This window comes from Lycorma delicatula, chromosome 3 (genome assembly GCF_047948215.1).
Source record: "Lycorma delicatula isolate Av1 chromosome 3, ASM4794821v1, whole genome shotgun sequence".
Classification (NCBI taxonomy): Eukaryota; Metazoa; Arthropoda; class Insecta; order Hemiptera; family Fulgoridae; genus Lycorma; species Lycorma delicatula.
The window spans coordinates 707768-733726 of NC_134457.1; the positions used below are offsets into that span (position 1 = coordinate 707768).

General features: G+C 31.1%; 1 protein-coding gene across 1 annotated transcript in view; it reads right to left on the reverse strand.

Moving 5' to 3' along the window:
- Positions 1-25959, reverse strand: part of ssp3 (SCAPER domain-containing protein short spindle 3) — a 140682-nt gene that overhangs the window by 61033 nt on the left and 53690 nt on the right. Inside the window, exons 9-14 of the mRNA XM_075359329.1 lie at positions 22743-22869; positions 20761-20872; positions 16426-16500; positions 13108-13334; positions 8235-8447; positions 1942-2058 (exon numbers count right to left, since the gene is read on the reverse strand). Coding sequence (XP_075215444.1) covers positions 1942-2058; positions 8235-8447; positions 13108-13334; positions 16426-16500; positions 20761-20872; positions 22743-22869 — 871 coding nt within the window. The remainder of the gene's footprint in view (positions 1-1941; positions 2059-8234; positions 8448-13107; positions 13335-16425; positions 16501-20760; positions 20873-22742; positions 22870-25959) is intronic.

A 25959-nucleotide genomic window follows, 5' to 3' on the forward strand; every position in this document is an offset into this window, starting at 1 on the left:
CTTGACAAGCACAGCAGAGTATACCTGCAATTGTAGGTTTTTAAAACAGATCATCTTTAAAATAATTCTATTATAAGTATAAATTGAAATTCAATAGATCTTAAATGCTGTAAATAGAGAAGTGTAATAAAACTATTGGTCAGTTTTTTACATAATATGAGCTCACACCTATTATACATGAGCCCAGGACTACTCTATTTTGAAATTCCAGTACAAGATTTACTTGAATTCTTTCTTCTACTGTTTCATTTTACCCGACCTGGGAGTACATTGGTTCAATCACTTTTTTGAGTTTTGTGCCTTTCTGTTAGCCCAGTATTGTATCATTCTTTTCGATCTTACAAAGGTGGATCAATAAGTACCTGTGTTAGGAATGAAAATGCAAGTTTTTCAGAAAAACTTTTTTTATTTTTTAACATAATCTCCTTTTAGGCGGATACACTTTTCCCAACATCCCTGAAATTTTTTTAAACCCTTTAAAAAGTATGATTTGTCAAACTCTTCAAAATAGGCTTCTGTCTCAACGATGACCTTTTCATGCAAGTTGAATTTTTTTACCCACAGGCCATGTTTTCATGTTGAAGAACAGAAAGAAGTCGCATGGAGTCAGGTCGGGTGAATACAGTGGATGCGGTAGCAATTCATGCAATTTATCTACGCCAATTCCAAATAAGGGAGCTGGTGCATTGTCATGATGAAACCACTTATTTCTTTGCCAAGTGGGATCGTGTCTGTTTCAATTTCTCATTGAGTCAGTCCAATAATTCACTTTAGTACTGCACCGTGATTGTGCTTCCTTTTTCCAGAAAGTCTATGAAGATTAATCCCTTCACATCCAAAAAATCATAGCCACGACCTATTCAGCTGAAGGGACAGTCTTGGCCTACTTTGGAGCAGATTAGCCTGGAAAAACTCATTGTTTTGACTGTCATTTGGTTTCTGGTGTATAATAATGGATCCAGGTTTCATCAGTGGTGACAACTCGCGTTGAAACTCCTATGGATCTCGCTTAAAGAGGTCCAAACACTGCTTTGATGTTGACAGTTGTATCCACTTGTTGTCTGAAGTAAGCAATCATGATACCCAGAGTGGACAGCTTTCTCATTCTTAACTTAACATGTAAACAGTTTATTGCTGTTCCACACAATACACCTACAGCCTCTGCTACTTCATGCACTTTCGTTTGGCGATCGACAAGAATAATGTCATGGACCTTTTCAAAGATTTCCTCAAACTGCTTCTACGGCAACCTGGGTGCTCCTCATCAAAAACAGATGTATGGCCATGTTTAAATTCGTTAGGTCAATATCTCACATTTGTCATAGATGGTGAAGAGTCCCTATAGAAAGAATGCAACTTCAGTTTTATTTCTTCGCACGTTTTTCCATCCAAAAATAAAAAGCGAATTACAGATTGATATTGTTCTTTTTCCATTCTATCGAAAAACACCAAATATGTTTAATACAAATTGTGGTCAAATAACAATTAACCTATGAATCAGTCTAAAATTTTGTATGGCATAATTTTATATGGGAGTATACTGTAATGCCAACTTTCCTCAGCAACATCACCTGTCTTTGAACACAGGTACTTATTGACCATCATCGAACTTTCCTTTCTTCTTCGGAGAATTGAAATTACGTTTGGTTTTCGTTTGGAACCTCGTTTTCTTGTCCTGTTGATTGTTTTGGTCATTGTTCAGAAGCAAGTTTTCTGTGATGTGAAATACCATTAGATATTTTTATGTTTGGTTGAGCCAATCTGGATTCTTTATTTTGGTAAAAAAAGTTTTTTGTCAGAAAAATAAATTAAATTAATAAAACAGAAAAAATTTTTAAAACTTGAACTGTACCAATCTAATCTGAAATTTGAGTCTCAGGCACGTAATTAAAAACTTGGATACACCCCATAACAGTCATGTGTTTTATTAAAATAGATTACCTGACGCTCTGCTTCAAGAATACGTCTGCGTTCTTCAACTGCTGCTTCCTTAGCAGCCTTCTCTTCCTGTCTCCGCAGCCTCTCTTCAAGAATACCTTGTAAACGCTCTTCTTGTTCCTAGAGGAAAAATATTATTTTTTTTATCATCTTTTTCTTTTTTAAATCTCTAGCATAATGAAATAGATGTTATAGGCTTTAACACATTTGCTAACAGAAAATATACCATACTCAAAACCTTACTTATTTACCATTACATATTTACATATTATTTACCCTACTTCCTTATTAATGAAGAGATGGAAAAATGTTCTTATTTTTGCTTCTACCCTGCTACATTTTATCATTATAAAATTCACAGGCTACCAAAAGCAGAAATACTACCTGCCTTTTCTCGTAAGTTCTAAGTAAAGTCCCAATTCGACAATAATAAAAAGAGAGCAGCTGTAACCAGGCATATGCCTACAGTTGCCAAAATACTGGTAACTATATGTATTGTATATAAATTACCTGCCTAACTAGCAGGTTATACACCCAGGACTGCTTTAGTTTGCAACTCCAATACAGTATCTATTTGGGTTCTTTATTCTAGCAATTTTTGTTTTTGTCAGAATAAATAAATGAAATTAATAAACCAGAAAAAAGTCTAAAAGCTTGGCTTGTGCCACCATTTAATAAGTAACTTACTTTTACAGATAATTTTTTTTCTGTTAGTGCAGTTAAAAAACATGTAATATTTTTAAGGAAATAATATCCAAATTGAGTATGGACTTTGCTACTGCAATCCAGAAGCATATAAGGTCTTTGTAAAAGAATGATGGGGTTTGAACGTGGATTAAATAAAAACAAAAATACATATAATTGACGTTATTTACGAAATTTGTCATCAGAAACAGTTTTTTTACATAACTAATAAATTTCAATATGTGCACCCTTAGTCACTTGGCAAATGTCCAATCGATACTCAGTTTCTGCCCATACCCAAATTAACATATCTTCTGTTATGGTTGCAATTGCTTCATTAATCCTTTGCTTTAAGTGACGCAGGTCGCATATTTTTCAATCATTTGTGTAAAACTTTGTAAATTGTTGTTTTTGGAATATCTAGCTTCAGGCTTCGACAAGAGATGAATTTGTTAGGACTTCTGATTGCAGACTGTCTAATTCGTTCAACAGTTTTGTCTGATACTCGTGGTCTGCCAGTTGATATTTCCTTAAGAACAGATCCAGCTTCTTTAAACTGAACCAACGTTGTATATTATTTTCATGCGGTTGCTCTTTTCCATTTCATGTCGAAATGCAGGTTGAACTAAAATATCAGACTTTAATTCAGCCTGTCACAAAACACTCTTTGCTTTTTCTTGAAAGTGAACACAATAACTAACTAAACACATTTCAGCAACAATACAAAAACTGGTGTGGTGGTTTGAACTGCTGTTTCACAAACTTTTGGGTTGGAGGCTATCATGGCTACCAACATTACTTCTCAAAATTTTCCTACTGCCTTGATCCTAAATACAGAAACCACACCACCATTCTTTTATGTTTGCTGAAAAACGAATTCGGCACATTTGAAATTTATTAGTTATGTAAAAAAAAAATGTTTGAGATGACAAATTTAATAAATAAAATCAACTGTAAGTATTTTTGTCTTCATTTAATCCATGTTCAAAACCCCACCCTTTATACATATACATATACAGGTGTATCACAAAGTTCTCCTGAGACTTTCATAATCTATTCTACTCATGAAAATAATAAAAAAAGTTGATAATAAACCATATATCTTAAAATACTTTGTTCGCGAGTTACGGCAAGTGAAAATGCTTGCTCAGATTTCAGCTCCCTGGTGAAATGAGGTCAAACTTAAATTTTTAGAAAGTTAAAGCAGAATTGGTAATTTCTTATGGTTTTTGACTGAAAAACTGAATAAAATAGGTCTCAAACAATGTTTGTAGTAATTTTGAAAAACCTGGGTGAAAACCAATAAATTGGTGTAAAAAACACTGTTTTTTATGTCAGACGTACAAAAACTTTATTAAATGAGTAATAAACACATAAAACTTTTAAATAAAAATTGTAGATATCTAATTCTAAACAAAATGGTATAAGGTAAGTTGAATAACACAAAAATTTAGACGAATTTGAATTTTATTTAGAAACAGTACATTACTACATTTGTTGGAAAAGTACTTATTTAATGTAAACAAAAACCAAAATCTTTTTTCTGGTGATGTAAAAAATTTTTAAAAACAAAATTTACTGTTAAAAGTTGCTGTTAAAAAATAAAAATAAAAACTGGAAATTACACAATTGTAAAATAAAAATAAATTAATAAAATTTACTTACATAATAATCTTTTTATTAATGACAGAAATACAATAAATTATTTGAAATATTATTATTTCAAAGTTGGCAGTAAAATAACAACAGCTGTTCAATAATGCGTAATATGTTATTAGTGTTTAAATCATTTTGTAAGTTACGTAAAGTATATCAGGTACTGTGAACTGTGCTATCTTTAGCAAAGGTTTCCTGTAAATTTTAGTTTGAACATGATCGGTTTGCCATTGAAGTAATGCCGTACTTATTTACAACAAAGGAATACACTGATATGGTATATGGTACACTGGATATGATATTCATTTTAGGTGTGTGTATGTAATGGTAATGCTATAACTGCTGCAATAGAATAAGAAACACATTTTCTGAATTGTAGGATTCAGATCATAAAACAATTAGTGCAATCTTCAGAAAATAGATTCACTACCTAGTATTCGTATCAGCTATGAATAATCTGTCCAACATGAAGCTATTATTGATGAAATTATTATGATGCAGTTCAGCACAGTCCAGGTGACAGTACGTGTCTTTCTAAGCAGATCAGAGTTTCACAGTTTGAACAGGGTTTGAAGATATAAAAATTGTATGTTCAAAAGATAGAAATTACAAAAATAATGAATTAGGTTTATCTAGTAAGACAAACCATCTAATAAACAATAGACATTGTATTTCTGATATTGACACAAATTTAGAAATATTAGAAATTAATAAAGATGTCATGAATTTAAATATATTAGAAAAATATTACATATATAAATCCAAACAAAATTTCAGTTTGATAAACTCAGACAGTATTTGAGGGATACATTCTTATAAAAACTGCAAAAGAGAACAGCACTCATATAATGAATTAATATGTAGTTATCATTAAAATATTACAATAATGTAACAAACATTACCCAAGTGCACGGTTTATTTTAGCATTTTTTAATATTTTTATTATCTTTATTTAATGTGCAATTTAATAAAATGAATTCAATCATGACTTAGGATACAAGATCCCATGAAAGTACTATCATGATAAAATTAAGGTAAGATTTGTCTCATCTCAATAACCTGCACTAGGTGGGTTTTTTTGATTTTATGTATACACATATATATATATATATATATATATATATATATATATATATATATATATATATATACAGAGTGTCGCATATAAAACACAACCCAACCTTATATTGGTACGTATTGAAATAATAAAAAGGCATGTGTAAATGTAAATGTAATTTTTATTATTACCATTAGAGTGGAATGTTGGAAGTGGCTCCCATCTTCTTGAATACAAGCTTCAATTTTTTTTTACAACGTTTCTTGCAACTTTTTTCAAAGTATGTGGCTGGATATTTAATACAGCTTGTTCAATATTGACTTTCAATTGTTCAAGTGTTCGTGGTTTATTGCTGTAGGCTTTTTCTTTGAGGTAACCTCGTAGAAAAAAATCCGCCCCAGTCAAATCTTGAGATCTTGGTGGCCACAAGCCTCGACCAATAACACGATTACCAAAGAATTCCTCAACGAAATCAGAAGTTGAACCTGCGTAGTGCGATGTCGCACCATCATGTTGTAGCTGGCAGTGTCTGTCTTCCTCCTCCAAGAGTGCAATGAACTGAAATAAAATATCCTGATATCGTTCTGCATTAATGGTGTACTCGAAAAAAATAGGACCGATTATTTTCTTCCGCGATATCGCGCACCACACGCCCAACTTCTGTGGGTGTAATTGTTTTTCGTGATAAACGTGGCAATTTTCAGCACTCCAAATTCTACTGTTTTGGCTGTTTACGTAGCCATCCAAATGAAACCGTGCTTCATCTGTGAAAAATAATGAATCCATAACATTAATTCCCTCACGCGGAAATTGACGGAATAGTTGACAATATTGTAGCCGTTTTTCTTTGTCGGGCTCAAAAAGTCGATAAACCGTTTGAATGCGATAAGGTCGTAATTGTAATTGTTTGGTCGCCCGATGAACAGTTGATTTAGACAAATTAATTTCAGCAGACAAACGTCTGATTGATTTATTTGGTGAGGCGAGTAATCGGTCTTTGATTTCAGTGACTGTATCTGTATTCAACACTGACGCAGATCTTTTGTGTTCCTTGTTATTAACAGAACCGGTCTCTCTAAATTTTGCAACTAACCTTAATACTGATGTTTTGTTAGGAGCTGGTTTATCTGGGTACGTATGGCGAAACAAATCTTGCACTGCAACCACTGATTTCGTACTGAAGTACGACTCAACAATGAAAACACGTTCATCTAGCGAAAACACCATCTTGTCTATAGCAATACACTGAATGTTATGATTGCATTGTTGTTACTATCAGTAGTGTTCTACTGCGTCGCCGCAATGTTCAGATGTTGGACGAGTCCATTTCAGTAACGAGTAGGGGAGTAAGCTTGACTTTTGAAATTTCATGGATGATTGATTGATGGGTTGCGTTTTATATGGGACATCTATATATATATATATATATATATATATTACTGAAATTAATCTTTTTAAGATTTATGATTCATATTACTCACCTGCACTGTTAAATTATATTTAAATTCTATTAAATAAATCACCTAATACAGAATATTGAGATACGATCTCAACCTTGATTTGAAATCTTACCTTGATTTTTCCATATAAGTACTTATGCGGAATCTTGTATCCTCAGTCATGATTGAAATAATTCTGTTACTGCATAATAAAAATTTAAAAATAAAAATATTAAACTAATGAAAATTACATATTAATTTACAGAAGTGTAGCTATCTGTTGCAGTTTTTATAACACTGTCTCCCTCAAACCATCAGACAACGTACAGTGCATTGGACAACAGAAATGTGTATTCATCAATAACAAATTTCAAAATGCATAAAACAGTAACCATTTCGACAAATTAAAAATTTACAATCTATAAAAACAATCTAATTTAATGTAATTTAAGAATTAAATACCAATTGAAGGTAGGGGATCCCGTGAAAATTAATTCTTGAAGTTAATATGGGAAGTTCAACTTATCTATTTACTGCGTCTTGGAGGTTTAAATTTCATTTAATATTAAATTTTATTAGCACAGTGGTCAATATATTAATGAATTATTTATTTGTTAATAAATTATATATATACATATATATTGTATATATATATATATATATATATTGTGTTAGTAGAATGCTTTTTCCAGTTGTCTTTGTTTTTATTCATATAGCATAAGCATAAGTCAATAAATACAGTGATACATTCACTTAAGTGTAATATTAATATCTAAATTAATTATTGAATGTTTTGTGATCTTCAGATGTTATGGGTGGATAGGTGGTCTGGCTGTAGATCACTTAGCCTGCAAATCACTTTTATAAAAGCTATTATCATCTTAGGTAAGGTTGTTTGAGATGTGAATAAGTTTGCCTGCCATAATTAATTCTCTATATATGAGTTTTTATTTCCTTTTTTCCATAATCAGCTGTAAAGTTTAATATTTATCATATAGTTTGTTTGAATACGTCAGTAACCGTTTACATTTTGTTGTATTGATAAAGTAAGACAATGTCACCAATACATCTATCTACTCAACTATCTTTTGGGCATGTATATTATTCATATAATGTGTTTATTTGTTTTATGTCTTCTAAAAAGATTAAGGAGTAGTGAAATAACAGGAACCATAAAATAATTCCAATATAATTCAATTCTAACATACTTTTCAACCACCTTCCTAAATGTGTCTTTATGGTGAAAAAAAAAAAAAAAACAGCTGTGTACTATAACATGAGCCAGAGGAGGAAACAGCAGCAACAGCCACTGAAGATGCTATAGAATTTATTACTTTTTCAGCCAGGTAGTAGTTACTAAAATCATTTGACAAGAGTTTAAAAAATATTTTATTAAAGAATAGTGTTATACGGTTTATCATTAAAAACTGATAATTTTGAATAATACACAGACTATTTACCTGACATAATGCCATAAAATCATGTCGTTTATTTTGTGCTTCCAATTCATTAATAAAAGCAATCTCCCTTAATTTTTCTTCTTCATCATGAGCTTTTCTTCTAATGCTACTCAGATGTAAATTGCGTTTTTCTTCAGCTCGCTTAAGCTTCTGCTCAAGGCGTATACGCCTTTCTTCAGCTAACTGAGACTGAGCTGCTTTAACTTCTCCTACCTAAAAGATTTTAATATAATTATAAAAATAAAATTCCTTAAAAATCATTCAAATATATTATTAAAGTTAAATCGTGAAATTCAAAATAGTTTTATAAAAATACTTACTGCTATAAAAATACTCTGTTAACAAAAACTTATGACATAAAAATTACTAATTTTATACTGGCTTTATTTTCTTTTTTTCTTTTTAGTATTCCTAAACAAAAAATCCCACCAAAAATATTGTCAATCAAACAGAAAGGATAAATAAAACATTAATAAAAGAACAGAAAAAAGGAAACGACACAATTTCCGATTTAAGTTTATCTGAACCATAATTTTGGTTCTACAGCTATTAAAGCAAAAAAAAAAAATGTTTTTCTACTTTTGGGAATTTAAAGGAAAAATTGAAGTCCATACATAATTCTCAATATTCCAAGAACTTTACTAGTGTTTGTTTGGCTATGATCGGTTTAAAAATTTAATGCAGAATACCTTTTTTTTAACCTCTGGGGCTACCATTAGGTATTGCTTCAGAGAATTAAATTTTTGTAGATGCCATGCCTGACCAGGATTCGCCCAGAACCTCCAGATGAAAGACCGAGACGCTACCATTCGCGCCACTGAGGCCGGCTAATGCATTATACCTGTATATAAATAAACTGTCATGCATTCCATACATTAAATCAGCATTTCTCGACCTGGGGGTTGCACTGATATGAAAGCAGGATTGAAAATTAGCCTACAACTACATGTAAACAATACTGAAATAATTTTATGAGAAAAAGAATCATTTACTATAATCATTTTAGTTACAAGTATGCACGTAAAGAAAATAAATTAATGAGATGGTTACGTTTATTTTTCATTTAAAAGTTTCTCCATACGTAGATTTATGTTAGAAACACAAAAGCAAATAATAAAAGATGATTCCTTCGTTTAGTTTACAGCACAACTACTATTAATTAAAAGGTTTTTTGGAGAAAAATTAATTTCATAGAGGTAAGATGTGGCAAAAGGGATTAATATTTTCAATGCTTCTGTGTTTAAATATTCTGTAATATTCCATATTCACTTTGACAAGCAAGCCAAAATGTATCTATATTTACAGGTAAGAGTTGAAGTTAAGTAGTTTTACCAGCAGACATTTCAATGAGCTGGTCACGAATCTCAACTGGTAATTTAGCAGCTGCAACAACGTTTTCACTATATGGATTCAGTACCCGTTTATCTTCCAGGAAATAATCCGCCAACTGAATTTTTACCTCACGCAAATGCATTTTCTTGCTATCAAAACTGTGGTGAATAATGTGTCTTCTTCATCCAAATTTCTCTCAATATAATTGGAAGTGAGTGGAAACATATCAAAATATTTGCTTTGAAGGTGAATAATCCAAATATCAAACTTCTTAATGAAAGCATGAACTTTGTCTGTCATTAATAAAATGTTTTTATCACATCCTTGTAAATTCACACTCAAGTCATTTAAATGCAAAAACACATCCGCTAAATAAGCCAACAGCAACATAAACTCATTAGTCTGTAAAAACATGGAGAATGGCGTTTGTTTATCCTGGAAACATATTAATTCATCTTGCAATTCCAATAACCGCGTTAACACTTTCCTCATGATAACTATCTGACTTCTGTATGGAAAAGAAGATTTTTTTCTTTCTCCCATTTCAGCATATAGTTTAGCTAACAGCCTATAATGGTTAACTTTTAGTAAAATTAACCTTTTTATAGCTTCATAAAGAATCTGTTTCAGATTTTCTGGCATATCTTTTGTGACAAAAGCATGTCTGTGAAGGAAGTAGTGCATCCATAAGGTGAACTTTTAATTTTTTCAGAACCATCACTACAAAATGCAATAAATTTTGTCCTATCTAGTTATAGTTTTTAGAAGCTTCATAAGAATTATCAGAAAGACATTGTCCTGTTGCATGACCAAGTATTGATTAGCAAAACAGCACATTTTCTTTGATTTATCTCTCCCTATTGCATTAATATCTTACAAAACATAAGAACAAAAATGTTTGCCACATCCGTTCATTCATCAAATTGAATACTAAAAATTCACTTGAACTCACTTGTTGAATTATCTGATCGCAAACATCGGCAGCCATGTCACTGATTCGCCTTGACACTGCATCATTAGCAAGTGAAATTTTTTTGCTTCTTCCACTGCCTAAAAATACTGGTTTTCTGCGATTGTATGGAGTTTGGACATCTTAGCAACTCTTAATGCTATGAGATAAGATGCTTCATGTGTACTTTTGTCAGTATGGCCTGATTTACAAATAGAAGCTTGTTGATTTCTCAACGTATGTAATTTTCTTTTGAAAAATTCGAAGGGTTTATTCCAGATGTTTATTTTCTAACTGTCAAATTAATTTTGATGACTTCACGCTTTCTGATGAAAGCATAAAGCCATCAAAATAACACACTCTGGTTTTCCATCCAATGAGGAAAAAACATAACTTAAAACCATAATTTATTTGTCATTCTACAATCTTGTCTTTTTACCAATCGATTCATTGGATATAGATGCCTCAATTTGTTTTTTCACAGATTTATCCATTTTGCATAAGAATCTAACTGGAAAAAAAGCAGTTACATCATTTGAGCACACACTAAAAATCCAAAAAATTAATTATTATTATTTTCAATGAAACTTAGCTTTTAAAAACTTAAATAAAGGCATTCAAAACTAAACTGACATTCTGCAATCCCTTATGCCTCTTTTATACTGCTTAGACTGCAACATGTTCAAACGTATCATATGCTTGTTCTCACAACACATGTTCAAACATAATATGACGCTTTCACAGCAAATAATATGCAAGCCGACCAAATTACAAGGAGCACACACACATCAAGTTAGAATCTGTAAATTGCTCATGTTTGTACATTTCATACCTGCCTATTCATATGTGTCGCATTCAACGTAGCTAAACAGTTTTAACTAAGTTTCATTGGGTTGTGGTTAGGGGGGAATCGCCAAATATTCATTATATATTCCCATTTTACTTTTTGAGGATTGTAGAGCTAAAAAGGTTGGAATCACTGCATTAGATTCAGAGGCACTGATCATCCTCAAACATAGACTGATTATTTAAAATCAGTCGTGATGAAATTTAAGCTAAGTTAAAGACTTCAAAGAAATAATTGAGAATAAAATGGGATGTAGGCAAACCAAAATAAAATTCAGTGAAATTGAAATTTGAATAAATAATAAAATTACAACAAAAATAAATTCAGCCAAAACTATATAGATAAATTCAAAAAAGGGTATAATTATGACACAAGAACTTACATTATGAAAAAAGATAATTCAATAGAAAACCATGTACCATCTAGCATCCATAGAAACAAAAAACATATTAAAATACATGGATGTCTATAAATTCTTAAGATGTTGAAAGGAAGAAAAAACCACAGGCACTTTCGAAAAAAATTAATAGAAAGTGCAAAAGAGCAAAGGAAAACTGAACAGTGCTGTGATGAAGAAAAAAGTAAAAAGAAAAATGATTCTTTTTTTGCTTGATAATTTCACCACATAAGCTTGAAGATTGTGGGCAGGATATATAAAATTATCAGAAAGGTAGACACCGTTTACAGAAGAATAAGAGGAAAACTTAGGTAAATGAAGCCAATATGTATCAGAGAACGGATAAAGAACCATTCATTATTAAGGAGAAAAGAGAATTAGCAGGTGGTAGGAATATAGAGAGGGAATATAAAATTACAAAGCATGAAAAATTATCAGGAAAAATTTTAGAGGAAGAAAATGAAATCAATGGTGAAATCAGAAGACACTCTACTTGAGATCAGAGTTTGATAGCACTCTTTACAGGCTTAAAGAAACTAGGAATACATTATATACTGTAAAAATTATTTTCTTGTTTAGAAGCAGAGCAGAATAGACTGTACAAATTAATACGTAAACTTTATGAGAGTAAGGAGCATCCAAGATTTTATAAAAAGTGTAACTGCCACTCCACAAAGAAAGCCGAAGTAGAAGCGAAACTACTTCAATGCCTTTGTAATGCTTTTCACCAGAAAAAACAGACAAGCCTGTACAAATCATGCAACTGAATACTCTATCACAACCACACCACCCCGGTCCAGAACCTTTTAACGAAACATACAAACCAAATTCATCACACACCAAACATTTTAGGTACGGTTATCCAATTTCTGAATTTTTGATTTCTGCCCAAGCTGAAAATACCATATAAGAGACACAATTTGACAGCTGAAAGATGTTACGAAAGAAAGTGACAGCACCGCTTTAAGCTACTTTGAAAGAAGACTTGCAGAAATATTTTGGAAAATGGGAAAATTGTTACGCTAAAATTATCAAGTCACAAGGATCACATTTTGAAGGATAAAACCAAATTTTTTAGGTACTTTAATCCAACGCCAAAAGATCAGATGGATACTATTTGATCAGACTTCATATTGGCAATTTTGTAAAACTTATCATAAGACAATAATGGTTATTAAAACAAGTATAAATAACATTTTTTTTTTTTTAAATATGTTATGCAATAAATTCTTTTAATAGAACAATTATTATAATAAAAAGATAAATATTATTAAAATTGATACTTAAATTGTTTAATAATAAAAATACATATTATTATGCTTAATTATATTAAATAAAACAGAACAACCTTGCTCAATAGTTCTCTTAATTTAGCAGTTTTATCAAGAAGCAGTTGTTCCCGTTTTTGATGAGCAGATGCCTGTCTTGCATGATGTCTTCGTATGGCCTCTGGTAATGTACGTCTACGGGAAGGTGAAGATAGTTTCTGATGGAGTTCAATAGCTCTCCCTGGATGTCTTGCTACCAATTCCTCCAGTTGTTCTAAAGTACAAAGACGATCAGACCAGCTTGTACCTGCAACACCCATGACACAAATAAGGAGCGTGTAAAACATCTGAAGAATAAAAAATCGATGAAAAAGAATACGACCAAGAATATATGTCTACCAAGAATAAAATTTAAATCACGTGGACCAGACTATAATACTCAGTACTATTATACTTTCACAGCAATATTTTGCTACCTTTTTAAATTCTTTAAAAATAATTTAAATTGCAAACAGAAAAAGAAAAATACAAACAAAAAAACTGGGTCTTACACAGTTGACAACTTCATTTCTTAAAAATGATCTATTTAAGTTTCAAAGCATTTTGCTAATAAGCATTGTGTATGAAATATTGAATTAAAGCAATTTATTTTCTTTATGTAAGCTTAAAGAAAGCTTATGTAAGCCTTTTTTTTAATTATACAGATTTTATTTGTTGGCTGATTATGTGATTCTTATGTAAGGGTCTGTTGTTATATTACTAACTTGTATTTACTTTTTATTTATACCATTTCAATGTAGTTTTCTTTATGGCAGGGTTTTGGCATCTAGTTTTCAGACATAATAAATTGGCAATTTAGTTTTCTTCACACAAGCTTCCAGATTCATAGTTATAGATACAAGGTCTTGTGGAGGCAAGAGTATAAGTATGATGACTTATTCGAGAAAATAAAGATATTAACTCCTAAAGTCCATCCAAGTAATAGTATCAATATTACATTCATAATATAAGCAGCTTATGTTAGTTTGATTAAGATTAGTTTAGGATGAATAGACAAATTTAATACAGAAAACAGCAAATACACGGGAGATAAGTAAATTTTCATTAAAAAATAGAAATAAAATACAAATTTTGGTGTAAATCATATAAAATTATATTATAAAAATTAAACCCTGTTATTTCTACTTTACTGTTTAATGCCTACTCTAGTACAAACCTATTAAATACCTCATATGACTCATTTTATCTGTATTCTTCTGTGAATGTAAAAAACTGAGTTTTACAATCTTTTTTTTGTTACATGGGATTTCTTAACAAGCTCCATAATTTTAATTACAATTTCAAAAAATATTTTTTCAAGATGCATTAAAATAAGAATTACTTATAAGAATATAATTAAAATAAATTTATTAAATTAAATTAGATTAAAATAAGAATTACTTATCACATGTAGGAGAGGTTATCTCTAAAGCAAGGACCATTTCATTGTAAAAAACTTTATTCAGAAAACTTTAGAAATACTTTTTATTTCTCTTAAACTACTTCTCTATATAATTGCCACATGAATTAAGACATTTATCGTAGCAATACACCACCTTCAATATACCCTCGTCGTATTCTTCTGCTGCCAATCCATTTAGCCACTGATTAACAGCATTTTTAAGTTCATCATCACCCTGAATTGGTTACTGCTAAAAATTTGTTCAATTTCCCAAACAAATGATAATCAGATCTAAGTCCGGACTATAAAGTGAGTAATCGTAAATTTTCCATTCAAATGTTTTCAGTAAATCACGTGTCAGATCTGCAACATGTGAACATACATTATCGTGCCAGGATGACGTTGTCGATCACCTGTCCACATCACCGATGTGGATGGCATGCCATAACTTATGTAGAGTTTCGAAGCAGGCTTCTGCATTTATAGTCGTTCCACATGGCATGAAATCAATCAGCAGTATGCTAAACAGATCCTAGAAGTTTTTTTGCTATCAGTTTGTGCCCAAACGGGTGTGGCTGACTTTTGTCAGTCTGGTTGGTGATTGAGGATGATGCCATTCACCTGACTGCCATTTTCCCTCTGACGTGTAATACGAAATCCACGTTTCATCGCCAGTAACAATTAAATTATGGAAATCATCTTTTTCTGTGAAGTGCATCAAAAATTCCAAAGCAGATCCCATTCAAATTTTTTTGTGATGTTCTATTGAGATGGTCGGCACCCATGTTCACAAACCTTTCTGAAACCTAAATGGTTATGAACAGTGCAATCAATAACAGCTCTTGAAACATCAGGAGAGAAGAGGAAAGAAGAGCCAGGTCAGAAACTGTTGAGCGATGATCTTTTCTGATTTCATCGATGCGTTTCAACAAGTCCACGGTGATTATAGAGAGCCTCCCCAAACATTCTTAATCATACACATTAATTTTGTTACTTCTAAACCTTTCACACCATTTTCAAGCGTTTCTTTCATTCATTACACCAAACACAGCAACCAACTGCCTATAAACTTCAGCTGGCTTAATATTTTGATGGTTTAAAAACGTATGACTCTACATATTTCACAGTCGGCAACAACATCAATTTTCCTATTCATTTTTTAATATAATAACTCATATATCATCAAAGATGTTTATTCACAATTACTTGATGTTTACTTACAATTTACTTCTACTTTACAGATAAGATGATGCATCTTGAATATTCAAGGTGCAGTGGAGCCACCAATTGCAAAGCCAATTAACAAACCAGCTCTATGGAGAACTAAATTGTATACAAATCAGATGTTGCTACATTACTTCATTAGTGCGTCTTCTCATGACAAATAATTCCAAAAAAACCTTTCTGTAAATATTTTAATACTAAGTCATTTTAAATTCAATTATTTACAATATTTATTGTTTAAAAAAAATTATTAATTATATTACATATTTTGAGATTAATAAAGATTTTTATTTATTTATAATAAATTTGATAATTTATATATATAATTATGATGGAGGCATAACCAAATCATATTTATGCAAAAAAAGGCAATTTCATCAATCTTTATAAGAATATCTCCCTCAAGCACAATATAAATAAAATCAGTATCAGTTTCCGGATAAATGGTTGATATTATAGCAGTCACATCATGAAATGATACACTACATTACCTATCCCAAAAAACAAAAATTTATGTTTTGTTATCAAAACTAACAACATAGGAACACAAAAAAAAAAAAAATAATCATATTAAAATACAACCTTTTAAATAAATTAGCTAGCATTAATTTATATCACAGAAAAAAAATGTTTTCAACCAAAAATGTCTACAAGGTACATCAAATAAATAAAATTATAATTAAGAAAAACAAAAAAAGAAAGAAAAACATAATTCTAAATGAACTGTTATCACCTTTATTGCTGCTGTCTTGGGCCATCAATGCTTCAAGCTTATCTAGCGTTTCCATTTGGTCAGCCCACGACAAACCTGACAACATTTCAACATAAATATAATACTGAATAATAACTAAAATAAAAACATTAAAAAAAATAAAATAACTCATCAAACATTTTATGAACGGTTAAATAAATAAAAACAAAACCGTCTCATACTTTAAACATTTCTTATGAACCAAAATTCATAAAAATTTAACGACCACTTTTTTCTTGATTATTCATTTTCTGTAAATAAAAGTACCCGATATAACATCCATAATCTAACTTCCACAGCAAGCTAGGAGAACAAATTCCTCCTTCAATTTGAAAAACAGAAATTTTATTTTTTGGAAAAACAGAAAAAACTACAAGATTTGTACCAAAAACCATACGCAATGCTTTGTTAGGCATGCACATGCACTTCAAGGAATTGTCATTCGTAGGTGAAACAATTTCTGAAGAACATGAAAAGTTTATCCTAAAACTCAATAATCAAGAAGCTACAATAGTCAAGAGGTTACACTGTAAGAACACTGAAAGAAAACTGGTTTCATATACATATTGGAGGACTTACACATTGGTAAGTTCTCATACTAGGGTCTTGTACAAGATCCTAGTACAAGGGTCTAGTAAGGGTCTTGGTCTTGTACTTTTTTTCTAATTTGTTGCATGAAAATCCTTTTACCACCTTCAAAAATGCTAACCTTCCTAGCTGCTAACTGCTGCTATTAATTAAATTTTCTTCAAAAGTAGAGTCGCAAATCACTTTTATTACTTTAGCCCTAATATTATACTCTCTTTCAGGTTGGCTTCATTTAACAGTGGAAAAAGTTCTCTAAAATATTTGATGTCTCACTTTCTTTATCAGTGGCCTTTGAAAAATTTTTCATTCATTCTACATCAGCTTGACATGAATATGGAAGAAGAAAAACCTTCTCAGATACAAGAGAGGCATTTGAGAAATTCTGTTCGCCTGACTCAAAAAAGTTACCTTTGACGAGTCTTTTTTACAAAATTATACTATGTTACTCTGATGTTCCATACACATAAAAAACAGCAATAACATGTGAATGAACTTGAAGGATCATAAATGTAACTATCACCTTCAGATCTTCACAAACTTTCTGATTACACTATCTGAACTCAATTGCGTACAGAATATTGCAGCAAATGGTCTGGTTATTAATGCTCGTACATCATCACACCATCCATTTTAAAAGCGTTGTTGTATTTAGCCACAAATCTTTTTATCTGACTCCATATGAGCTCAATAAGATTAAGTTTAAAGTGAAACGGTGGTAAATGAAAAACAATCATTTCTTTCTCCTTGGTCATTTCATCAATGACACGAGTTTGAAATTTGTTTAACTTTATTTACTTCAATAAGAAGCTCTTTTTTAAAAGCGTCTTCTGGATAACTGATTCCTTTCGATGTTTACTCCTTAATGTAATCCTTCTTTGAAGCAGGAGTGGGAATCTTTTCTGTCTTTCTCGAGTGATATGGGGCATTATCCATAACAATAATGCTTCCTTCAGGAAGTAATAATGTTATCTATCACCCATTTTTCAAAACATGGGCTCTGCATTTCATCATGATAGTCAGTAATTGACTTTTTGATCAGGAAAACTAAATCGCTGCCTTCAAGAAATCCTACCACTCATCCAGCATGGGCTATGACAAATTAAGATCCTTTGGGAACAGTTTTCAGTCCAGTCGATAATCCTGTAAAAAAGCATCTTTCAGTGTCTTAATTGTGATATGTTGCTGTACTTTATTGCAAGTATGACTTGCATGCACGTAAGTTTCATCCAAATATACTATTACTCTTCCCTATTTTCTAATGTCTCTTAAATATGAATGCCACCAGCAAATTACATCATTGCATTGATTACATCATTCTTTTTCTGAAACAAATCCAACATCTTTCACTAATCGATAGAAAGTCCTTAATCTTAAGTTACAAAGATTACTGTCATTATTTACTACTGCTAGAACCTGTGAAACGGTTGGAGGTTGGTTTTTCATAAAATAATTGTGAAATGTCCTTTTTATGATACTCATTAGAAAGTCATTTTAATTAACTTTACAATGTTTTTTAGTTTTATAAACAATTTTTTACTTGTTTTTTGTGATGTGATCACCTGGTTGTTTTTCACTCATTTAGAATTCTAAACACAATAGCCTAGCTAGATTTAATCGCTTCACAAGTTTTCTCAACTACAGAATTGATACTGTCCTGAGGATTTGTTTTTAACAAATAATCACAAACAATAGCTACAGTTAGCCTTGCCCCACTCTTAATTGGCTTTCCTTTTTTATGAGCACTTCTGCTGGCTGAACTCATTTTGGAAAAAAAATAAATTAAAATCGAAACTAAATTCAGATGACTGAACTGAATACAATTGATTAAACAATTTTTAAACAACAGTATACGCGATAAACAGGCTGTGCATATGAGAAATCACACAAACATGAAATTAATAATAAATGTGTAAACTGAACGACATGTCTCTGGTTTCAGCAAAATTAATTAGCTGACTAAATGTTATTAAGAAAAGGATTAAGTTTGTATAAGATCAGCCACAGCCTATATGATAACTACAAAATAATAACAAAGCGTAATAATATCAAATAAGGAGGTTTAAATGTAAAGGAAAAGATTTCTGTATGAATCAGAACATTATAGATCAGTCATCAACCACAATTAATTGTCAAAAACTGTCAACTGATTTATAAATACATATTAAAAAGAATGATGTAATATGCATTAATGTGAAAATAGATATACATAAAAATGTAAAACAATATGCGATATCAAATGTACACATTTCATTTCCTTTTCCCAAGGCTGACCATGAACTATAATTTTTTTTAAAATGAATAACACTTGTTGTTTAAATGAAGTCATCTTCATTTAAACAACAGTCTAAACTAAATATGTCATTTAGTACACATAACAAAACTTATCAGGTGAATTTGTACAAGATCTACAAGGGTTGTCTGAAAAGTTTTGAGCCTAACATAGAAAGACGTATTTTTTCTGTCAAGTCTCCTTTCAAGTCAACACCCTTTTCCAGCGATGCTCTAACCTCTTTAACCCTTCCAAATAGTAGCTGGCATCTTTCTCCAAAAAATAGGGATTTATGTATGTGATAACCTCTTCGTCTGATGAAAATCTCTTTCCACCAAGTGAAGCTTTAAGGTTAGGAAACAAGAAAAAGTCGCTTGGGGCTAGATCTGGTGAACGCGGTGAGTGGTCAACCCATTCAAAATGCAATTCATGAATTTTAACCATGGCGACCTTCAAAGTGTGAACAGGCGCATTGAAAAGCACTGTTGGAAAAGCACTTTTTCCTTCTTCAAATGCGGTTGTTTTTTTTGCAATTTCTGCCTTCAGCCTGTCAAATAATGATGCATAATACTGTCCTGTTATTGTTTTAATTTTCTGAAGATAACTGATCAACAAAATTCTGTTACTATCCCAAAAAACAGTCGCCATGACCTTCCCAGCCGGTGGAACTGTCTTCGCCTTTTTCGGAACAGGTTCACCGACTGCAGTTCACTGTTTTGACTGTTTCATCTCAGGAGTATAGTGGTGGATCCATGTTTCATCTGCAGTTTTGAATCGATGCAAAAAATCTGGCTCGTTTTGCTTAAACTGCTACAGCAGGGCTTTGGAAATGTTCATTCAAATGCGTTCTTGGTCCAAAGTGAGCAAACGTGGCACCAACGTGCAGATAGCTTATGCATATCTAATTCTTCAGTTAATATGACAAACGCGTCCTTTCAATATGCCTATAGCCTCTGCTATCTCTCTACTCTTAATTAATCAGTCATCCAGTACTGTTTGGTGAACTTCTTTGATGAATAAGAAAGAAGAATTACAACTTTTTCTGGTTAAACATCCAAAATTTAGAATCACTTCTATAATTTCACATATCTCTCCAGCTTACTTAAAAAAAATTAAGATTAAATAAAAACATTAAAAAAATTTTAAAAGATCATTTTCTATGGGGCTAAAACTGAGAAATTTAAACAGTAAAGAGGAACAGTAAAAAAGGGTACAACAGTAATAACAGTAATAAAAGGGTTCATGAAATTTTTCCACCAGTTTGAATTCAAAAACTGTAATAGTTCACTCCAGATCTGCAGAGTAACAGATAAGACTTTTTTAAAACTACTTTTTTAACTAAGCAACATAAAAAAATAAATAATTTTTTTAAATACTCACATTTTATTGTCTTATAAATACTCAAAGAAGGTAAAAGTACTAGAAAAAAATTAAATTAAAGCCCCCTGCATAATTAGTACCTGATAGCTCACGTAACGCTTTAACTGTTTTTTCACTACTTTCATCTTCCTCAGTACCGGCAGTTTCAGTCAGTTCTCCATCTGTTTCTGTACCATCAGTTTCAGTATCCACCTAATAACATAACAAAATATATTAAAATAAATAAGCATACACAAAAAAATTTTTTTTAAATATATATATATATATATATATATATATATATATATATACTGTTATATAATAATAATAATATTGATATTAATACATTATCATAACACACAGCAGATCTTATACAACATCTAATATAAATCATTCATCAACTTGCCATAAAATAACAGAATTTTTTAACTGAATAGCAAAAAAACATCTCGTAACAATTTATTGATTCTATTAGTTTTATACCTTCTGGTAGTTTATTCAGGTGAGAACTGGTGAAAAAAAAAAATAGCTTTAAATTTATAGGTTTGTGGGCTGGATAATTAACATAACTGAGTTGATGATCAGATAAATGTGAATAGCTTGAAGAAAATAAAATTTGGTAAAGTTGGCCTTTGTGTACAGCAACAACCAATAAATATAGGAAGAGATAGAATCTGAAGTCTTTGGAAGAGTGCTTTACAAGATTGTCAATTCAATTTATTTAAAAAACTGTGCGAGCATTTCTTTTGTTAAGCTTGAAAAGATGATGTGAGGTACTGGAATTATCCAAAAATATATCTCTATATGTTAAATGAGAATAAACATTAAAAAATCTACTTTTACAGTTTACTTGACTTATAACTGTCAAATACTACATTATCATAAGAGATATGATGAAATTAGATAATGAAAAAAAGTCAAACAGTGATCTTCGATGTAGATTAAAATTCTAATAATTCCTAGAACATTTGAGCTCCAACTGCCTGATTTGAACTTCCACAAAAGGAATCATTAAAAAACCTGTATGTACATACAAATGTGTACACATTCATTCACACAGCCAAACTGTCATAAAATTATAGATGATTTTATGAATAATTACTCTTTAATAAATACTTGAATAATCGCATGCAGTAGACATGTATGTTCGTAGATATCCATTAACACTGAAAAAAATTCTTAAAATCTTGTGACGTCTTTCTCTTATAATTGTATTTATTTTTTCAATAAACATAGGTATCAAAGTAAGTCATATAAAATGAAATAGCCACTCAAATTTTTTTACATATCTTGCTAGATTTTCTAGAGAAAGTGAAAAAGTTTTACACGGCTTATTAATTAAGCCAAATATGCTGTTGCACATCAGATCTCAAATCCATTGAAATTTAAGTAACGGTTAAATCTACTATTTGACACTTTCGCTCTGTTAACCAAAGCAACTAGTCATATAATGAATCCATTATTCTCAAAGAAAACAATCCATAACTAGTGTGACTTACGTGCTTTTCGGGTCCCAGAGATATAACTTAAATTTACTTAAACAATGTTCACTCTACTGTCTGATTATTAAGCAATAGTCTTGGTTCACCCCATCTTGATTTTGTGATCATGCTTCTGGCACGTGTTAAGAACCAACATCAGATTTCTGATGCAGTATGTATGAGAATACATACTCGCTAAATACATTAGCAAGCAGATGTTCATTCTGCTGCCTGGCTAATAAGCAACTTTCTTCGATCCTACACCTTTTCTTGGCAACATGTCTGTCAGCATGCTCTCTTTAAAATCAAGGATCTGCGCTCAAATGTATTGAATTTCAAACAACATTACACATAACAAAAGTTTAAAAAAAAACTGTATACAATTAGTCACTTGTAAAACTGTTCATAAGTATATTTTCCAAATTGAAAATGAAAGTATTGTCTAATTCAGAAAGAAAGACTGAAACAGAAATGAATGAATTTCGATCTGAACATATACTCACAAAGATAGTTTTTATACACACTTGTGCGTGCATGCATACTCACACAAGTGTATGTACGCTCTCACATATGCAACAAAGCTAATGATTTTTACAACAAACCTCAAGATCACGAATTTCTTTTGTCAAAAGCAGTTCTTCTTCAAACAATTCCCTACTCTTCCTTAAATCCTCTTCATATAAACGTTGTACATCCATTTTTGTTACAAACAGACTTCTTAACTCTTTCCTAAAAGTAAAATAAGGAATATTATCTAACATTGTATAAACAATAAAATTATTACATTTTTTCTTACTGAATAGACACCATTATTGCAACTCTGTCAGGGCAGTAAAGTTGGTCAGCGCTAGACTTCCCATGTCACAGTTTAGATAGTTCTACGCCTGCCTGACTGGTTATATTTTAATGCTAATGGCTACTGACTACTGTACTAGGTTTGGTTGTCTGCTAAAGGGTTCTAATTAACAACATCCATAGCCTAACAATTCAGAGATGTAACAATCTACAGACATACTCATTACATAAAGAAGTAAGTAACTACCGATGAACCTCCAAACAAAAAAGTTACATTACATATATGGAGACTTCTGAATTATTGTGTGAATCAATTGATCATTGCAGCTCATAACATTAATATTATGATTACCTGTTAATATTATTATCTTATTAAGTTTAAACTTAAATCAAAGCATTTACGTAACCACTTACATGAAGTGTATATAAGTACAAATAGTCTTAGTCTAATGTCTTAACCTCACATATTCTATAGTATTAACATCATATATTCTTTTTATTATTACTTTTTAAATTATTATAACCTTAGACTCATTACATGTGCACCTTAAGGAGAAAGATGAGATGAATAAATTATTAGATGGAAAGATATTACACATATGAGTAGTCAGAAAATAAACCAAAAACCAAATAATCTACAACCCAGAAAGTTAATCACTACATACCGATTGGCTGGCCAGTAATTATTCACAAATTACCATATATTATTAATAATAATGAAATAATTGGAACAGAATAAAATAGATATGATATATAACAAAGCAAAATATTTTAAAAAAGGCATTCACAACATGCATTGTCCAAACTTAAATTACTCTCTCTAAAATTTGTGTAGCTACCATAAAGTGACAAATGAAGAGGTGTTGTGACAAATCAATGAAGAAAGAAGCATTTGTAAAAATATAGCTAAAAGGAGACAGACTCACAGGCCACATCTAACGCATCCTGGAATAGTCGCCTTGATATTGGAGGGACAGGTAGATGGGAAAAATTATACAGGCAGGCAACATTTGGAATATGTAAAACAAATTGTTGGGTATGTTGAATGCAGGGGGTATACCGAAATGAAACAACTGGCACTAGATAGGGAATCTTGGAGAGCTGCATCAAACTGCTGCAGTCAAATAACTGTAGCAAAAAAAAAAAATACAGTATCAGTGTGTATAGCACAAAGCTGGTACAAGCATTTTCACTCTGGAAATTTTGATTTTAATGATGAACCTTGCTCCAGTCAGCCAGTGACTGAAAAAATTGAGCAAGATTGGCACATTAGCAGTCATGAAGTCAGTGACAAACAAAAAATAGACTATAAAACTGTTTTAAACCATTTGAAGGAGGCTGGATAGAAAAAAGATATTGATATTTGTGTGCCATATGATTTAACAATGAAAAATTTAATGGATTGAATTTCCATCTGTAATTTGTGACTAAAGCAGAAAGAAATCAAATCATTTTTGAAATAGATCATTATGAGCAATGAAAATTGGATCATGTACAAAAATAATGTACAGAAAAAATTATGATCAAAGCAAAATAATTAACAGCACTAGCAAAGCCAGGATTGACATCGATAAAAGTGGTGTTTGTGTGTGTGTGTGTGTATGTGTGTGTGTATATGTATGTGTGTGTGTGCGCACACATGCATGTGTGGGGAGGGGATCAGAAAGGAATCATTCACTATTAGCTGCTGCAACCGGTCAAACGATTGATTCTAGATTTTACTATTAATAACTGGAAAGATTAGACCAAGCAATTAAGATAAAGCAATCAGAATCAATCCATAGAAAAGAAAAGATGCTGTCTTCCATCACAACAATGCCAAATACATTTTTGGTGACCTGTTGAAAATTAAGAGCTTGGCTGGTAAGTTTTGATGCATTCACGGTAGTCCTAACCTTGCACCATCGGGCTACCATTTGTTTCAGTTTCTGGTATAAAGGTTGGCTTCAAAAGAGGCCTGTGAAAATCACATATCATAGTTTTTATCCGTAAAACACCAAAGTTTTACGGCGACAAAATTATGATTTTACTCAAAAATGGCAAAATGTGGTCGATCAAAAACGGCACAAATTTGGTTTAATAAACTTCATTGGAAATACAAAAAAAAAAAATCTTATTATACTTTTGTTTTAAAATACGACGAATCTTTTTTAATGTTCCCATCATGATATACTTTTGAAAAGTGGCCCACATAAGTACACTACAAAGGGAATAATATTCCCCTAATCAAACATAAACCAACACAAAGAAGGAAATTATGTTTCACGTTTCCCATTTGTGGAACAGAGCTTATACATCATCAGGTTGTTCATCTATTGTCAAGTTAGTTTTTACAACAGAACCTTTTTAAAAGTTTAATATAACTGCTCCCTGCTCTGATAATGTATTGTTATTGCCACATATTAGTAAATTCAATTTTAATTCATCTTTATACAAGTTTTTTCACAGTTACAGTTAGTTTTATTTGCATTTCAGTTTGGTGTTTTCAATTTGAACCACAGACAATGTCAAAACCAGAAAATTACAACAAAAAAATAATTATCTAAGGATATGAAACATAAAGTTTTTAAAAGAGTTATAGCAAATGAAACAATCGCTACTGGATGTGGAGTGGAATAAAAACAACTTAAAATGACGTTCCAATAGCTTTTTCAAGTAAACAGAAAGAGATGAAACCTAGGGAATAAAAATAACTGAGTTCATAACATATTTATACTTTATTTTAAGAAATGTTTTACAATACAGTATATATGAGGAACTTCTGTGAATACCCGCAATATTATCTTTCTTTTTCACTATGCAAGTTAAGTAGAAAATGCTGATATTACTTTTTAATCAAATGAAACTCTTATTGTCTTTCAGTAAGAGTACATCACAGAATTCATTTACAAAAATGTAAACTTTCTGAGTTTTTTTTTACAGAAAATGTAAGAGATCCATCTTAGCTCAGAGATAATCAGGATTCTATTACATAATCATAAAAATGTTTCTTAATTATTATTTTCAGTAATACCAGGTAAGTAA